This window comes from Onychomys torridus, chromosome 3 (assembly GCF_903995425.1).
Source record: "Onychomys torridus chromosome 3, mOncTor1.1, whole genome shotgun sequence".
NCBI classification, from domain to species: domain Eukaryota; kingdom Metazoa; phylum Chordata; class Mammalia; order Rodentia; family Cricetidae; genus Onychomys; species Onychomys torridus.
Window position 1 is genome coordinate 28,173,019 of NC_050445.1, and position 20,032 is coordinate 28,193,050.

General features: G+C 42.2%; 1 protein-coding gene and 1 pseudogene across 1 annotated transcript; both read right to left on the minus strand.

Annotated features, from left to right (window-relative positions):
- Positions 1-10,154: 10,154 nt before the first annotated feature.
- On the minus strand, positions 10,155-11,081 carry Tas2r41 (taste 2 receptor member 41). Its single transcript, XM_036180510.1, has one exon. The coding sequence runs from the start codon at positions 11,079-11,081 to the stop codon at positions 10,155-10,157; it is 927 nt and encodes a 308-aa protein (XP_036036403.1).
- A 2,861-nt stretch (positions 11,082-13,942) lies between these two features.
- On the minus strand, positions 13,943-14,693 carry LOC118579313 (annotated as a pseudogene).
- Between the last annotated feature and the right edge of the window lie 5,339 nt (positions 14,694-20,032).

Sequence of the window (20,032 nt, forward strand, 5' to 3'; positions counted from 1 at the left end):
GACGGCCTGAGCTATCCAGGGCCACTTGAGTGCAATGCACTTGGTGGTCAGAAGTTTTCCTTGCACGATGCCCCTACCCCACCTCAGGACCTGAACCGGGGCAGAGGCTGGACCCTGGCAGAACAGATGCATTCTGTGAAGATGTTCCTCTACAATTTTACCTACAGCTGCAAAGAAGATTGAGTGTCCAGGCATGTGATCTCTGTACTCTAACTCTAAGTACACAATGGGTGGTTCCCTTTTACAGATAAAACTGCAAGAGGTCCTAATTCAATCACAGTCCACTGTCCATTCTAAAGGACAGTTTAGCTTTTTCCTATATAACTTGAAGGCAATGCAAAGACTCAATCAGCCTCAATGGAGGAGCATCACAACCACTAAGCTTTTTCAGACATCTTCCCCTCCCCAAGGCCAACCCCTCTGCCATCTCCCATGAGACACTGAGACCTGCTAGCCTTGCCCCATGAATGATAGAGTAGTTGGTGTTGTAGGAAGAGATAGGGCATTGTGACCCCTACCCACTTGTGGCCCTGCTTCCATCAAGAAAGTAACTGTGAACCCATTACTTCTGATCTCTGATTCTCCATGACATTATAGTTAGAGACAAACAGTAAGACCGAATGCATAACCCTAAGTCCTTTCTTCCTTTACTTTTCTCCATAAGTCTTACTTGCTAATGCCTTTCCATGAGAATGTCAGTGGGTGTTCTTGACTCAGTAAGGACATTTGTGGATCAAAGCTTGGTACTGACTGCTCTGACAAAAAAAAGAAAGCTTTGACTAAAGCCATGGGCCCAAGTGCAGGGCACAGAAACTCAGCAGCTGGTAATATGCAAAACCAGTTTCCATTCTCAGCCGTCAAACAGGGAACTGCTTTCAGCCACAGAGCAACTGTCTTGAGGATGTGAGCAGAGGGAGGTAGAACTAACTTTTCTTCCACGGCCTCCACCCACATCTGACCCCATCTCTTAACTGTTAAAAAGTTAAATATTTCTTCTTTCTGTTTCATTGGATTCCGTAAGCCATCCCTCATAACCTTAAAGCTAATCTATTTTTATTATATAGTGTTCTGAAATTTATGAAAGACTCTTTCATACCTGATCTCAGCTGATACTCACTAGTTCTCACAAGGTCAAGTCTATTCTAGAACAGTATATGCGAAACGGTTCTGTAGCAACTATGGCTGTGCAAAAGGTAAGATATCAGATCAGTTTCTCATGAGTCACCATAAATCATTGAAACTCAGACAACTTGACTGAAGAATGATGACATTAGCTCCAAAGATTTTCCCTCCTCTAAATTTATCTCAAAACATATTCCCTGAAATAAATCAAAACTTGCAAATATGGTAGTCTTCACAGACAGTCCCAGCACTTCTGATGGAAAGATGGAAGGGTTGCTGAAATTTTGAGGCCAGCCCAATCTACAAAGCAAGTTCCAGGACAGAGGGAGAGAGAGAGAGGGAAGGAGAGGGAGAAGAGAGAGAGAACAGTTAAACTGGTAACTCTCACACTTGGCTCCACAGTATAACTCTTGAAAAACATGGAATTCATTACCAGAGTCATGAGCCTCAGCAGCTGAGACATCTATTGCTCTGCTTTCGAGGGTGATCTAGGCTTCTCAAGTTGTCAAAGCTTCTGGATGATGTAATGTACAGTCAACATTGAGAGCACTCTTCCATGGAGTTTACTCAGGCAAATCCTGACTTCTAGAGCTTTGGGTTCATTCTCAGGCCTCAAGTTACAGGAGTCCAGACGGACTATCTGGCAAGCAGGGTCTTCTCTTTGTCTCTACCGACCCCTTATTCTCATAATAGCCATTTGCCCTCCTCCTATCACACTGCAAAATGACGGGAGATAAATATTGAAATGTGTACCAGGGAGCTAGGGCTGAAGCTCAGTGGCAGAGCCATTGTCGAGCATATAGGAGACCCTAGGTTCCATCTCCAGCGCTAGCAGAAGGGGGAAAGTGGGGAACCCTTTAATGGGAGCCAGTAAGATTTACTGCAAATGAAGGGAAAAGATCACTTGTACAAAAGAGAGAGAGAGAGAGAGAGAGAGAGAGAGAGAGAGAGAGAGAGAGGTCTTTATTCTTTGCTAAAAAACAGCAAACAAAACAACGATATGTTTGGAGGGCAAACATGCCTTTGCTGTGACAGAGAGTTTACCCATAACAAAGCCAAAGGATCTGAGTGACACTCCCTTGCTGACTTCATCTGTGGGCACTGTCGGCTTCCAAATGTTGTCATTGCAAGTGATGCGTGCATTCATCTTTTATTAATCACTTAGACAGCCAAGCAAATGCCAACATTTCACCAAGGAGACAGCAAAATCTCAAAACATGAAATATAATTATAATTGATATAATGTTCTATATGAGGCCCTGATTTTATCAGCAGAAGATTAAGCCTGATTAATCACTGGGAACCAGATGGGCAATTTTCTATTGTCATTAACCTGGCCTGGATTATGAAGGAGCAAGAAGGACCTCTGCCTCTGCCTCTGCCTCTGCCTCTGCCTCTGCCTCTGCCTCTGCCTCTGCCTCTGCCTCTGCCTCTGCCTCTGCCTCTGCCTCTGCCTCTGCCTGGTAGTAAGGGAAAGGAGGAGTCCAAGAACACAGATACTGTGTTCTGTGATCAGAGGACAATTCCCAGCAAGAGGCAGAAAGGAAAACACACTTATTGTCTAAGCCTGGCCACCTGGGCTGGGTCCCCAGAACCAGCATAAAGGTGAAAGGAGAGACAGCTTCACAAAATTGTCCTCTGACCTCCCCACACATACCATGGTTCTTGGAAACATACACACACACACACACACACACACACACACACACATTTAGAAAGAAAACAACCCTCAAAGACAACTTAAATGTATTTACTCACAGACTCAATAAAAATTTTACTGTAAAACATACATTAGGAATGTTTGCATTTAAAAATTCAGAGATCTATGACTTCAAGAGCTCAACATCTAATTAAGAACATGCTTTCATTCTCAGAGTACTTGTCAAGGTCCTTTGCTCAGTCCCAGACCATGAGCTCTGACTCTGACTTAGTTTCCCTAAATCCCCAAGCAGACTGACTTATCTGTTCCATGAGGGAATGATATGGGGGAATGAACTCATTCTAATGCATCCCTCAAGAGCCAAGAATATCCAGGCTGGCCTCTGTCCTGTTTAGAGCCACCTACCTGCTGACCCTGCTCATCCTTCTTCTGTACCTTCAACTCTATCTTCCCATGTCCTTCCTCTGCCACCTGTCAGTGGTGGCCATCTGCTATACCTCCAGAGAAATCCCCCAGATGAAGGCACTCTTCCTCATGGATAATAAGACCTTCTTATTCCTATGGAGGACCTAGAACTTCTCACTCACTCTTGTGGAGACCAAGTTCCTGCTACATAGCCATCTGTGACCCTCCCCCATGCATTACCTAGCAATGATGATTCCAAGGTTTCCTGTGACCTGGCTTATATCTTTTGTCTTGTGGGTCTGGCTAATTCTGCCATGGAATTAGTAAACACTGCATGCATACTCATCTGGGGACACAATTTATTGAACCCTGTGGCCAAGGCACATGTCACACACACACACACACACGCACACACACACACACACACACACACACACACACACACACTCATAAACACACACTAGGTTGTCATGTAGGGCAGCAGAATAATGGTGCTGCCAGTCGGTCAATTGAGCTGAACATCAGAGTAAGAACTCAAGTATAGAGAATTCAGTGTCAGGAAAGGTCTGATCCTGGGACAATACAGCTTATATTAAGGTAACAAAAAGTGCAACTGCACAAGGAAGTGAAGGAGGAGTGTTGGAGGATATACTCTGATTTTGGAGGTCTGAATAATAATGACATGTGCATTGGAATCCTTTTTATAGTTCTTCTCTTTCCATAATAGGATTCAAAAGCAGTGTATGCCATCCAGAAATTTCATGCACGTATTTGCTGACTCAGTGAACATCAGGATAATTGCCCTCATCATTTTCATCATTGCCCTGAATACCAAGTTCTTCATCCATGATCAATCAATCAACCATTCAGTCAAATTCTACAAACAGATATCTTTTTTGTGTCTAAGCCTGGCTCCTGTCATCTCCACAATTGTTACAACCTCCCTCCTCCTGTGTGTTGCAGGAATCGCAGTCTTCCAAACAAATACCACATCAAGCTCCAGAGAGTGCAGAACACAGTGTCAGGTGCTGCAAGAAACAGATCTTCCCACGGCCTGGAGAGTATCAGGAGAGATAAGAGATTAATGACAAAATAAATAAAGGAAACAGAATTCCAACATAACCCTGCAATGCAAGAAGTATAATTTTACAGTATCAGTTAATAACCAAACAAGAGACAGTTAGAAAAACCTTAGAAGTTAATGCTGTTCAATTAGAGAGAGGAAATCCTTGTAGTTTGAAATGGATTTAAAGGAGAAAAACAGGGTGAGTCTTGGGAAATGGTCAATTTTCAGCAGATGACTGAGTGGAGGCAAATGGGTTGTTCCTATGGCATGACCCAGGAGGAAACAGAGACCAGAAAGGCTCTGGTGAGATGTGAGTAGACCAATCTGAGAAAGATCTGGGGAGGAGCCTGGGCTGCAGAAGGGCTGTGTATGGTAGATTGTGGAAAATAAGGCCATGAATTTTACATTTTAGAAGATGACCACATGGCAAGGATTTTCATACAGGACAAGCATATCTACCACAGTAACTAAAAGCTGTCTTCCTCCAGGCCTGCAGGACACATAGGGACAGAACACATGGTGCATTTTATTTCATCATTGCCCCAGTGAGTCTCTGTCCCATGCTTATGAGGAAGGAATAAGTAAAACAATATTTATAATTCAACTTCCCTTAACAACAGTGGACTTCATAGGCTGTATGGTGTTTAGGGGAGGGTTTAGGGACTAAAACATTGGTGAGCACACAGACTAGAAGTTATTCCGAGTGTAGAAAAATGAAGCAAAACTGAATCTTGATATTGAGAACTGAACCAAAGATACAACTGTCCTCAAAGTGCCTTCTACTTTCTAGTCTTGGTTTTTTTTTTTTTGTTTGTTTGTTTGTTTTGTTTTGTTCTTTAATAGAATTATCTGGGGACTTTTTTTAAATTTATTTATTTATTATGTATACAGAAGAGGGCACCAGATCTCATTACAGATGGTTGTGAGCCACCATGTGGTTGCTGGGAATTGAACTCAGGACCTCTGGAAGAGCAGTCAGTGCTCTTAACCTCTGAGCCATCTCTCCAGCCCAAAAAACCTCTTCTTTTTTTTTTTTTTTTTTTTTTTTTTTTAGCTGAGGATTGAACCCAGGACCTTGTGCTTGCTAGGCAAGTGCTCTACCACTGAGCTAAATCCCCAACTAGTTTTGTTTTTATTTTGTTCTGTTAATATCAGAGGACATCACACCACCTGGGTAGTGCTCTGAAAACTGAGGAAAAAGGAACAGAACCCCTGGGTGTTCTTCCTGCCGTCTCTGGTAGCCTCCTTGTCTGACCTCACACCATGCTTCGGAAAGGCCACTTCTAACCAGACAACCCACATCCAGGTGAGGCTGGTATGAGGAACCTGCTTTTCTGATACTGATTCACACAGGAGTCTGAATCTCACCTGTTACTAGTCTGGAAAAGAATTCAGAGTATTTTTATGGAGAGTAAGTCAATATATGGTGGCCCTGAGAACAAAACTCAGCACTCAGCATCCATGGTCAAAGCATAAGCCAGGACTCAGTCCCCTAAAGAGCACTGAGGATGCAGGCACGGGGGGGGGGGGGGGGGAGGAGTATTTATTACTAAGTAAATTACTAAGTATTGCTAAGTATTTACAGAATCTCTTAGAGTCAAGGAAGAGAGCAAATGACTATTCTTGACAGGCCTCATTAACCCACAAACAGGACTTGCCCAACAGCAGAAAGCCCCTGCTTCCCCAGGACAACACAAACCCAAACTTCTGTCCAAAATATAATCTCCCCATCCAGCAATCTCCGTTCTAAATAGACCTTTACCAGGAATCCCACCACAGAGAGCAGGGGATCTTAACTGGAGCTACTGACAGATTTCAGGGTGTGTCTACTCCTGGAATTAGGTTTCCAAATGCCTATCACAAGCACATTTATCACCTCATTAGGGAACTGCTCCTTGATGACAGTCTCTCTCTGAGTTTCTGCCGTATAAAGCCATGTCTTCATACACTGATAGGCCACAGACTTTCCCTTCCAGGAACTTTTCCCAATGTGTAACAATGTGATTACTTGTCAGACACCTAATTCCTGACTCCCACAAGATTGCTGATTCCCTGAAGAGGAGACTGCACTTGTGAGTCCCCTGTGTTACCCCTGACACAGGCATTGCCTTCATATGCATATTTTAAAGTAGTAACTAGACCAATTATCAAAAATTTTACCCTATAGATCATTCTGTATGAACATGCTTTTCTGTTTTATGGAATGTCTTTTATAAAGACTTATCAGTGCCTGGTGCCTTTAATCACAGCACTCTTGAGGCAGAGGCAAGTGAATCTCTGAGTTCAGGGTTAGCTTTATCTACCAATAAATTCCAAGTGAATTCCAAGCAAGCCAGGGCTACATAGTGAGACCCTGTCAAATATGAACAAACAAACAAAAAAAAAAAAAAAAACACTTTACCAGGGAGCTGTGGTGTTTGCTGTTGGTGAAATGAGAACTGTAAGTAGACCTTCACAATACCAAGGAACTGGACAGCAAGGAAGGGTAGTGGACATTGCAACCCTCACCCAGAATCCGTCCAAACATCTGAGTTCCCATTGGTAGTCTGATTTTAGAAAAAAAAAAAAAATTGGAGAAATAGCCACATTTGGAAACTCCCAATTTTCTTACATTTTTCCCCTTCAAAGGAATAAAATCTCTCTTGGATTCTTTATTTACCTCCATTAGCTGGCATTAAAATACTGCTTGGGTGAAGCCTTCTATTAGAACCTCACCCACAAGCAGCCTTCTAGTGAATTCCAAGCATGTGACCGTGCCAAAAATCCCTCTCCAGCAGTTTCTGACCAACCAGAACAGTTTTCCTCCCCATACACAGTGTTTCCCTGTTTGACAAGGGAACAAGTGGAAAACTGTGAGCAAAATATGGACAAAAGATCAGAGTCGGGGGAAGTCTTTGCTCACGGCCAGAAAATGTCCTTGTTTTGTTCTACCTTCTTCCTGCTGATGCAGCCACAGAAATTAACGACATTAATTATGAGTTATTACAATTGTTTTCAAACTGTGATGAGCGTTCCTTACGTCATGTGTACACGGTGTGCTTTAACCATTACAACTGTTAGGAGGAAGGTACTCCACTCAGCATACCAGGAAACTGAGACACAGAGGGGTAGTTACACTTAGGATGCTTAGGATTAGGCATCACCACTTTGTTTATTTTTATTTTTATTTTTTTTGAAACAAGGTTTCTCTGTGTAGCTCCGGAACTTGTGTAGACCAGGCTGGCCTCAAACTCTCAAACTCAGATCCACCTGTCTCTGCCTCCCAAGTACCAACAGTGCCTGGCTCAAAGATTTACACTTTTCAAAGTTAAAACACTAACAACACCAAAAACAAAAAACAAACAAAACCCCAGTGGGGGTGGCACATGCCTTTTAACCAGCATTCCAGAGGCCAGGTAGGCAGATCTCTGTGAGTTCACAGCCAGACTGGCCTACAGAGCCAGTTCCAGGACAGCCAGAGCTATATTATACAGAGAAAACCTGCCTGGAAAAACAACAACAACAAACAAACAAACCAAACAAACCCACTCACAATTATGTTCGTAATGTCTTATGAACCATTATTCCTCCCAGTGAGTTTTTTTTCAAGTTTTTATTAAAATCAAGAAAAAAAATTTAAACTCCATATGACAAAGGAAGAGCTGATTTCTACATGTAAGATAATGACAATCCTATCATAATGAGTCATATAAATTGTAAACGTATTATACATATGTTTTTTTAACCTAACAGACTGGTCAAAAATAAGAAGTGTGAGGATAAGCTGCTTGCTGGTGAGAAAGTAAATTGCTGAAAACCCCAGGAGGGTAATTTTTAGCAAAATTAGAAAGGTGCGTGCTATTTGACTAAGCCCATTTCATAGAATTTAGTCTACGGTTAATGTGAGTACATGCAAGATGATAGTGGGGGTGGGGGGTGGGGAGTATGTGTGTGATGCATGCACATGAGTATACAGGTGTACACTCATGTGTGCGTATACAAAAACCAGAGCAAGATATTGTGTCTACCTTGAGACAATCTCTCACTAAACCAGAATCTCTCCCTTTTGCCTAGGCTGGCTTACCTTTTAGGCCTTTTAGGATCTACTGGTCTCCATTCCCCAGTGCCATGGTTACATGCATGCACAGCCATACCCAGCTTTTTTTTTTTTTTTTTTTTTTAGTGGTGCTGCAAATTCAAATTTAGGTCCTCAGGCTTGCAGAGCAAACCCCCTTATCTGATGACCCAGATCCTCAGCCCCTATATTGTCATAATACCCAAAGATAAGAAATAACTTTGATGAGTGCTGTCAGGTGACTAGTTAAATCATGCTCCATCTACACCAAACAAACAAACAAAATGAAAAAGCTCCACCTGTGCCTACACAAGCAGACCTCTGAGATACGCTGTGAAGTGGGGAGAGCAAGGAGCTGAGCAACAGACATACTACACAACCATTTGCATACAAAGACACAGAGACACCACAGTGAATAAGGCATTTGGTTGGGAGTGTAGAGTTACCGGTTTGTAAGTCAATGGACTGCTTCCTTATGGAGGTGTTAATACAGACAAATATTTCCAGGACCACAAACATAAGACTGCTAGAAGTGCCCGCCAACACGATAGTTAGAAGGGAGATTTTCCAAATACATTTGTCAATAGAGTTTGAGTTCTTAATCATGTCACTGTATTACACATAAAAATGTTTAAATTTAATATGTAGTCCCACTGCCCTTAACACTGCAGTCCACAGCCCATGCTCAATTAGTTGAATATATCCCAAAACAGGGCAATTGTTTTTACTCAGGGGAGAGTGCGATCTCTCTATATCAGGAATCTGGTTGTAAACTCCTCTCTAAAATTTACATATTAGTGCCTTTTAACAAAAGTTCTTCTTTCCTTAAACGCCAGAATTTATTGAATAACAATGAATACTCAAGCAGCATCAGATTCATCATTTTCATTCTGCCTTACAAACACTCATGTTTAACCACATTTCTTTCCAGAATTACCTTTCAAAACATTTGTATAATAATTGGAGCAAATTATTTCTAAAAGATTATTTGGGACATTAGTACAGTGAATTTTTTTAATGGCATTTGGATATAAAGTAGGTGAGATTCTTAGGTCTTTTTTTTTTTTAACAAAAAGATGATGTTTATTCAGTGCAGATGTGGGTTTGTAACATTTGCTTGAGGGAAGTAAAAAGGTTCCCTAAGACAGTTAGGAAAATGAGGCAATCACAATGGTCTTTTTGAAAGGAATAATGAGCATGGGAAGCTGCAGAGAGGAGAAAAATTAAAGGCAGGAAAAGGGAAATATTAATGAGAAATGAAACAGAGTAGCAGCAAGAATTTCCCCAGTAATCTCCACAAAACCAAAGCTGAAGTTTCCAAATTTGGCAAGAGATGAATAACCTCCATAGGGTGAGGAGTGATCAGGACTCCTAGCCCAGATCAGTGCAGCCAGAGACACCTGTCCTTTGGGGTTCCAGTACTGACTGCTACTCTGTCCTCAAGAACACTGTTGCTTCCCACGCACATGGACATCCCAGTTCAGCTGAGACACAAACATATTTTCTTTAACTCCCCAGTAGCTAGCTGAGATGAGGTGATCCAGTTGATCAAGACTTTTACCTAAAGAATTAATCAGTAATAAAGCAATAACAGACATGAAAGCAACAGAACTTATTGTATTTCATACTTTAAGTCAATACTGGCTCTCCAGGATTCACAATCTCCAAGGTAAGGAAGAATGCTCAGAGTCCCTGTATTTTCCTCTCCTCTTTCCCAAGGAGGGAAGTCCACAGTGTGATCCCCATGTCTGCCTGTGAAGACATTTCCATGAAGGTGAGCTCACTTCCAAGGGAGGTTACCCTCACCTGAGTCTCTTCAAAGGGTCTAGATGAAGAGACCATGCCTTCTAGGCCACCCAGAAACCCCTGGCCAACAGGAGTAGCTGCCTGAATGTGCCTCGAAACCTGAGATTATTGGTGATGAGGATGAATGGATGTACAGACATGCACGAGTAAAGTATAATTTGCCAGGGCCAATACCACATGTTATCCGATGAGATGAAGACTGTGGCGTCGATGACCATGGACACAAATGACAGTGCATAAAGAACCAGGAAGGAGATGAGTGACTTCAGAGCTCTGCTGTGAGCCTGGGTGCTGGGGTCCTGCAAGCTGAGGGCATTGCGCTGCATTCTCTGGGTATGTCTCCTGAGGGAATTAATCAGCAGCAAAATTGAGACCAGAAAGAGAGAGCAAGGAATTGACATGGTGACAAGTTTCAGGGGCATAAAATAATCTATTTCCAGTCTTCTGTTCCACTCTTTAAAGGTCGTGTTCCCAGAAATTTTCCTTCTTAAAAATGCCTGATACACAGCGTGGTTTCCCCAAAAGAACAGCAGAGTTACGATGAAGGACACCAGGATTGAGCCCAGCAGGAGCCAAGGCACCAGTGCCGGGAGCCTCCACTTCAACCACAGGAAGGCAGGATGGGAGAAGTTAGCAATCTTGGTACAGAAGAGGACGCTGAGCCACGTGCCAAACCAGAACGTGGCTGAGTTCAAGAAGTCCCAGTGGAGACCAATGAGCTGCCGGGCAAGACCCTTGGAGTACTCAACCAGGTAAAGGAAGTAGTAGAAACTGTTCACTAGCCCAACACACTGCTGGCAGAATCTGGAGACACCCAAACTAAGGAGGATCATGTCCAAAGGGAGCAGCCTACCACGCCGTAGCCATTCGCTGCTCAGCATCAGCACAATGAAGCCGTTGGCCAGGATCCCCAGGAGACAAAGCAAGACAAAGATCAACATGAAGAAAATTGTCAGTGCTGGTAGCATTTCAGCCCCTCCTCCAGTCACCACAACAACTGTGGCCCCTGGCCTTCTCCCTGCCCCTACCTACAGTCCCTCACACTCCCTTATGGAGACAGGAGATAAATGGTTGGGTTCTGCATCTGAGCAAGAATTTCAATGTGAAGGATGCTCAGGCAGTAGATAAAAGGTGTGCTCTGGGCTTAGATATGATGCAAATATCCCCCTGGGCTTGGGTACCATGGGGCACCAGCTGCTCGTGATTTGCCTTCTCTGATTTTGCCTACATCCTATCCTATTGTGCTTGGAATAGCATCAATGGGGAGGGATTTTAGTCTTCGTAAGTAAGTTCCATCCTTATCCCATCATTGGACTATAGGACCATTCATCTTTCTATTAGATATAGATTGGTAGGTAAGTAGATAAATAGATAGACAGACAGATAGATAGACAGATAGATACTTACATACATAGATCCATAGATAATCAGTACAGTAGGATACCTAGGAAAAATAGTGACACTAAAGAAGTCAGTCTTAGCTGAGTGTCCTTACCATGCCTCTACCCTCACTCATGAATAGTCACTCCTTCAAAGTCAATACCTGAGTCTACCTTTCTACCCAAATCTCTACTTAATTTCCCTAACATCTCAGCTAATCTCTTTCCAGGGAGATAATACACTTCCTTGTGGTTGCAGGACTGAGTGCATTTGTTTCTTTATGGATATTGCTTAGAGTACACTTGGGTCCCATAAAGACTGAGACACTTGGGTCCCACAAAGGCTGTCTTCCATCTTTGCAAAATGAGCTATTTAAAAATGGTCACTGACTTCATTAGACCAGCAGGGTGCGGTATGAGCAAGACATAAACAACTCAATTCTAGAATCTCAACTGATCTCCTTTGCCTGTGTTATTGACTAGACACCCACACCTCTGTTACAGGGTGGACTCCTTTGCCTAGACTCAAGACATGGCTCTTAGCAACTGGGAAAGTGAGGAATCCACAAAGTTCCAAAAGTCAGGGTTGGTGTTCATGAAGGCCACCTTAGATTTGTCCACAAGGATGAGGTATAAGTGAGCCCTCGTCTACCAAGACCAACATTAGAGAAATCCCTACAGGACCACATTGAAAAGTAAAACTACTTTAACATGCCTATCATCTCAGGGAGTTACATTTTTTCAAATGATTTTCATGTGTGACAAAGACACATAAGACCTATTCTTTCAGCAAATTGCAAGAGTGTACTTTGGTATGACCAGCTGCTGTCACATGGTTGTACATCTAGGCTCCAGGACTGAGTTGTTTAGCATAGCTGAAATTTTGGACCCCATGACCAATATCTCTCCACTCGTCCTCACACCCTAGATCCCTGGCAATACCACTCTACTCTTGACATCTACAAGTTCGGTTACTTTAGTTTCAAGTGTGAAGTTCTGCAGTGTTTATCTTTCTATATCTAGAGTCCTTTGCTTAGTTTAATGTCTTCTAGAGCATAATGCTCATTTGTGTTGTTCCAAATATGAGTATTTCTCTTTGTTTAAGAGGATTTTATTTACTTCTGTATGTTCTTAAAGAAAACCATTCACATACATGTAAAACTTAGACAACTGATAGGGGGCTTAGGTTTTACTTTACACATATCAATTTGTAGAGCAGACATAATTTTTCAGTTCAGTGGGACTTCCACATGATTACAGTCACAAAATTGGCACACTATATTAAAAACAAAACTAAATGGAGACAGACAAAATAGGAAGCTCTATGCCAAATTAGACCCAGGGTCTAATTTGGCCTGTCGTACAAAATCTTGGAAGTGTCTGCTGTGAACTTACCAAAATAGAACCAGAGGTCAGAGGTCACAAACAGTGGGTTACAAAATAAAACCTCTTTTCCAAGAGCTACTGGTTTTATAGAAAAATATTACAAATAAAATTAATACTCTTTGAGGTGTTTATTCCAAAATCACATGTGATACACTGGCTCATACCAATCCCTTTAAGACACAGTGCCTAGTGGAGACTGAATTACTGGTCAGGTGCACCATGACCACCCTTCCATCTCAGCCCTCTGACTGACCAAAAGTCACAAAATCACAACGTTGTCAGCCATTGGATACACTTATAATGTGTTCCTAGTTTAAGATTCAGAAAAACTGCTTGGGAAACATGACATAATTTGTATTTCTTCCTGAAGGAAGGAAATCAGTAGAAATTTGTAAACATAAAAGAGATTTTTTTTTTTGTTTGTTTGTTTTGGTTTTTCGAGACAGGGTTTTTCTGTGTAGCTTTGTGCCTTTCCTGGAACTCACTTTGGAGACCAGGCTGGCCTCGAACTCACAGAAATCCGCCTGCCTCTGCCTCCCAAGTGCTGGGATTAAAAGCATGCACCACCACCGCCCAGCTATAATTTTTGTGTGTGAGATTTTTTTCAATAGAAAGAAATAACTGATTCTTCTTCATAGCTGGAACTTTACTCAGAGCCAACTCAAATTTAATTTTGGTTTTTGAGACAGGGTCTCACTATGTAAGCCAGGGGTCCAAGTTGGTCTGAAACTCTCCACATAGCCCAGATTGACCTAGGACTTATTGTAATTCTCCTACCTCAGTTCCCTGAATGCCAAGTTACCATGCCCGGCTCCAAATTATCATGCTATCCTGAAAGGCTGGAGGCTAAGTAACATTTGGTAAGCAGGGATGTTTCAGAATGCTACTCTACTTAGTCCAGTCCTCTGGATTTCCCTTCATGGTTATGAAAATTATCCAGAAAAGAGATCTTACAAGCTATGTACAGCACTTTACATCTCAGTCTCTTTTTTCACTTGATGAATGGTTGAAATGAATTCATGACATATGTTCATCATGGGAATCTGTGTAGGCATATGGAAACTTCACTGAAGGGGCAAGATCTTGAGCAGGATCATGATTCTGGACTCCATTTCCTGAATAAGTGGGACCATGTGATGCATCAGTTCCTCCCAGCCAGACTTGTGCCATGCGCATTCCATATGTTTTTCTTCTCTGGTCTGAAGACCTTTATAAGCAACAATTGCCCCCATTCAATCAATGCTTCTGGTCGGAGTTGGTAGGACCCGAGTTCATTTATATTGGGTCCTGATCTCAGCACCAACACATTCCGGAAACTGAACTCCAACAGCAGCTGATTCCTTCTGGAGAGAAGCATGTCACTTCTGGCCCATGGATATTTACAAATTTCTGGTTTTCTTTGGTTCATTCATGACCTCTGTGAGGGCTGGATAGCCCCTTTCATACCACCAGAGGTTGATGGCTTGATCCTGCTTGCCACACCATGTGTTCCATGTCCCCAGCAAGGTACAAGGGTACAGCTTGTCTTCTTGGATCTTTGGTAACACTTCTTGATTAGTTTTGTTGTATGCGATCAGACGTTTGGATTTAACATTGTGAAACTGGAACTTGTAACAGACTGCTTGTCTTCCCTTTTTGGCTAGGAGGTTAGAGTTGATCTTTTCTTGGATCAACCTCTCTTACAAATAAAGACTTTAGCCAGCTGTCCTCCTGAGCTCTGTAACTTGAAGATGTCACTCTCTTGAGCCTGGGCAGGAAGTTGCCAGGGGCAGCTGACCACAGCAGGCCTCCTCAACTGAGCACTTGCACCACCATCTTGCTCCAGAGCCTGAAGCTCCTATTGTCTGGGTGCAGCTGACAGTGACACTGCCTAGTATTTCATTTTTAAGTCTGAAAAATATTCTATAGTGGTCATGTATTGTTGCAGGAATCTTAAAGAGTATTATTAATAAAACCAAACCCAAGGCCAGTTATTGGAGTGAATGCTGGAAGATCAGAGAGGCAGAACAAGCCACAGCTTCCTCACCTCTCTAATTCCTCAGCTGATCCTGTTTCCTCAGACTGGATACCTCTCAGCTGAACTGTGCTGCTCAAAGCCTAAAAGCTTAACCAGCCAAATGCTTCTAGTTTCTGGTCCTCATGCCTTAAATACCTTTCTGCTTTCTGCCATCTTCCTGGGATTAAAGGCTCACTTCCTGGGATTAATACCACTCTGGTTGTTTCCAGTGTGGCCTTGAACTCACAGAGATCCAGGCGGATATCTGCCTCAGGAATGCTAAGATTAAAGGTGTGAGTGCCACCATTTTCTGGCTTCTATGTCTGTCTTGTGGCTGTTCTGTTCTCTGACCCAGATAAATTTATTAGGGTGCATGATATATGGGGGAACACAATATCACCATAATACATCATGTTTTCTTTACACATTTACTGACTAGTACTTTTTTGTTTTGTCTCCATGTCTTGGCTGCTGTAGCTGACACTTTGATGGACATAAAATTGCTGCTAGTTCTGATACAATGATTTCACTTCCTTTGGATATTGGCTAATCTGGTTTGGATACGCTTGGTCCACACCAAAACTCATGCTGAACCTCAGTTCCAACCAGGCCATATTAAAAACTGTTGGGGACTTTTAGCGGTGAGTAGTTCATTAGGAGAGATGGAGTCTTTCTCATGCACGTTCTCAGTCTTGTAGGACTGGACTGTTTGGGAATGTAAGGTGCTGCCATAGTCTCTTGATGTGGGTTTCTCTTCCATATACACCCACTTACCTTCCTTCCCTTGCCAGAAGCTAAGCAAATGTCAGTGCCATATCCTGAGCTTCTAAACCATTCTCTTTAGAAATTACCTAGTCTAAGGTATTTTGTTATAGTGGCAGGAAATGACCTGAGATTTAACGAAAACCCAGGAACGGGACTGTTGAATAATAAAGTGTTCTGTTTGGGTTGTTTTTTTTTTTTTTTTCTTTCACTCTTTCTTTTTTCTTGAACATCCACATTATTTACCAAACTGACTGTGCCAATTCACATTCCAACCACTGCATACAGGGACTTGTTTTCTCTGCCTCCTCCCAACATTTATCTCTTTTTGGTAACCACTAACAGGTGTGAGGTAATGCCTCTTCGTGGTTTGGATTTGCATTTCTCTGAAGCTGATGATGCTAAGCACATTTTCACGAATTTCTCGTGTGTTTGTAAGCCACTTTTGAAAACTATCATCCCCTCAGATCCTCTGTTTATGTTTAAATCAGGTTGTTTGGGGATGACTTTGCTATTGAGCTGTATAATTCCCTTACAATTTTCATCTTTCTCAGTGAAGAAACCATTATTTCCACATTGCATACTCCTGGCACCTGAGTCAAAGTCTGGTTGTCTGCGTGTGTAAAACCCTGTGTCTGAGATCTCAGCTGTGTCTCAGTGGTCTATATGTCTGGTTTTATTCCAGCACTGTGTTGTTTGCATTCTTTTCGGCTAGTTACTGGAACTTTGTTGTGTTACTTCTGTTTTGTGTTTCTCTGATCTTCCATGTCCCATATAGCATTGTGTGCGATGTTTGTATGCCTGAAGAACAATTATTTTTTCCACTGTGTTGATTGTTTCCTTTGCTGTCCATGGGCTTTTTAGTCTGATAAAAACTTCTTTCTCTATTTTAATGATGTTCTAAAGCTCAGCACCCATATCGACATCAGGGAGTGTTCAATTCTCTTCACTTCTTCTAGTTTTATGACTAAGATCTAAGCTTGAGTGTTTAACCTATTTTAAGTCATTTGTGTATGTGAGCTGTGTAATGTAGGGCCTGGCTTCTCTCTTCTGCCTATAGCTATCCAGTTTCCCCCACTTTCCCTGGCATCATTTATTGAGGAAACCCCTTTTGCCCCCACTGCATATTCTTGGCACTCTAGTCCAAATTTAGTTGACCATATGTGTATAAACTTGTATCTGAGCTCTCTGCTGTGTCTCATTGTCTATATGTCTTGTTTTATTCCAGTACCATATTGTATGCATTCTTTTGAGATGGTTACTGGAAATTTTTTGTGTTCCTTTAGCGTTGTGTTTCCTTGGGTTTTTTTTTTTTTTAATGTTCATATAATCTTGGGTGTGATTTCTGCACACTCAAAGAAGCAATTATCTTTCCCAGATTCTACAAACTTGGGTTTCAAAGGAACCACACACACACAAAAAAAAAATGAACATTGAAAAACAAGCCAGGCATGATGGCTAATTCCTGTAATCCCAGCACTTGGGAGGAAGAGGCCAGAGGATCAGCAGTCCACTATTCTCCACAGCTACACAGTGAGTGCAAAGTCAGCTTGAGCTACATGAGACCCTGTGTCAAAAACAAAAGCAGAAGTTTTTAAGTGTGTGTAAGTATGAAGTCACAGGCTAGATGGGACATCGCCCTCTAGTTATGGGGAGGACAATGGTGGCTCCAGCTCCCGGTGATGTAATGGCTCTGGCCCTAGGGCAGAGGGACCCAAGAACTCTGGGCAGCTCCACCAGCTGAGATTGGAGTTGATGAAAACTGCTGCTTACCTCCATGGAAGGAGCTTCTGCTGTCTCTGACGGTGAAAGGCTGCTCAGTGGAGGCCACCATGGGCCTCCTGCTCTACTTTCCACTGATGGGGCCTCTGCAGCTGAATATTCCTCATCTGCATTGAGCTTTGATGATTGCTGGCAAGGATCAGACACATTAAATGCTCCCTATCTTTTTTTCTGTGTAGCCATCCTCGCTTCTGTGCTCTGCTTCATAGCTGAGCTTATTCTATTCTGGAGCTCTCCAAGAACAACTGTCTTCAGGAGGAAGTTATTACTGTTTTGTGGGGAGACTTGGATTATGACCCCTTAGTCTGCCATCTTGTTCCAAAAATATTTTCAGAGTGAAAACATATTCAAGTTAAACTATATTAAGAGATTTCTGTTTAATACTTCCAATGTGTTCTGATTTGTCTATGACTGTTTTTAAGCATTCATGTATTCTGTTAGAATATTATTTTATCATGAAAGAGTCATGTGAGAAAATTAGTCCAACTAATAATATGAAAACTGATATCCCTACATCATAAGGGCACCAAGACATTCCTGTGATATTCATGTGGAATGATTCCTTAACCTTCCATGAGTACCAAAATCTTCAAGATGCCCTAGTCCCTTGACACAATGGAATAGAAGTGGCATGTCACTTGTGCACATCTGTATGCTCTGAGAATCTCTAGATTGTTTGTAATGCCTAGTTTAATATAAATACTATTTAAGTAAAGTGCTGGATTTTTTCCTTTTTTTTTTTTACTTACTCTTCTCAGATATTATATACCAGCCACAGTTTCCCCTCCCCCCACTCATCCCAGTCTCTCACTACCACCCCTCTTTCCCAGATCCACCCCTTCTCCATTTCCCTACTTAAAAGAGCAGGCCTCCCAGGGATGGTTTTATAATGATAAGGAAAAAAAAGTCTTGACATGATCATTACAGACATAGGTTTTACTATGTTTTCCAGTTGCTACCAACAACTTGGATCCAGAGGCCCTACTACCACTGTGTGAGAATCAGTAATCTACAATAAAAAGAGCAATTCCTCTGAAACCATCTGGACCTGCAGTCTTATCGCTATCACAGATCTTACATTGTTTTTCATGTATTTGTGTATCTACTAAATAAAATGTATGAACGTTTGTTTGTTGTGATTCAGGGAACTCGTATGCACTCTAGTACTAAGGTGTATCCCTAGCACGCAACACATATGTGTAAGTGGTGTTGTTTGTTCCTGCTATTTTGGGAGGCCTGCCACCCAAATAAATCATATACGGAGGCTTCTTCTTAATTGTGAATTCCCAGCCTTAGTTTGGCTTATTTCTTGTCAGCTTTCCTTAACTTATCCTGTCTACCTTGTGCCTCTGGGCTTTTCCCATCCTCTTACTTTTGTAAATCTTACTCTTACTCCGTGGCTTGCTGTGTAGCTGGGTGACTGGCCCCTGGTGTCCTCCTCCTTCTCTGGCTACTTCTTTCTTCTCTCCCAGATTTCTCCTCTATATATTCTCTCTGCCTGCCAGCGCTGCCTATCCTTTCTCCTGCCAGTTCATTATTAGACCATCAGGTGTTTTAGACAAGCACAGTAACACAGCTTCATAAAGTTAAACAAATGCAACATAAACAAAAGTAACACACCTTAAAATAGTATTCTACAACATATAAGCACTCTTATTTGCTGCCACAGAAGTCCTATAGAAGGTAAGTACATGAACAAGGTGTTTTCAAATACTTACTAGTTCTTTGAAGAAAATAAAAGATTTCTGGAGTTTGCTGGAGAGTGAAAGTTGCTCCTTTGTACTTACAGGAAACAGGGAGAAAGTTAAGAGAAAGTTTCTCAAGGCAGTACACGTGAGCTGAGAGGCCTAGGAGAGCAGAGCCTTGCACTGCACGAACGTTCATTCTTGTACTATTATCTAACTGTAACTGTATTCATGCCCCCTCACCATTACTTTAAACTAGATTCTAGGAAGGGAAACAAGCCAAGGCAGAATGCATAGCTTTTCTTTTCACTCTGATCACATGGATGATCAGACGATCACCTCAAGCAGTAAAGCAGCCTAAACCATCCCAGTATAGAAATCCTAGGTAGCAATGTAGCGGCAGCTTCAACCCTTCTGAGACAGGCTGATGCTGAAGTTGGAAAATGGACAGGAGGAAGCTACTGGGACCAGTACAAGTATCTGACTTGTGCTTACAAGGCCTGGAAAACAATTAATATGCCCTTCTTCTTCCTGGGTTTCTTTCTGAGATCTGAAGATTTCCTACTAGACCTTTCTACACTTGGATATCCAGTTTCCCTGGCATAATTTACTGAGGAACCTATCATGACCCCATTGTCTATCCTTCACTGCATGGGAGAGGCCCATGAGGGGCCCACCCACATCAACCATTAATCCAGAAAATGCACTACAGGCTTGACCACAGGCCAGTCTTATGTCCAGTTCAGTTAGCTGTATATGTGTAAACTTATGCCTGTGGTCTCCAAAATCAATCCAAACAGACTGTGTATTGCCTATGCCTTGGTGCATGTTCTTACTACTGTGATAACCGTGGCCAAAAGCAACTTGGGGAGAAAATAGTTTTATTTGGCTTACAGGTTTTACTCCATCACTGAGGGAAATGAGGGGAA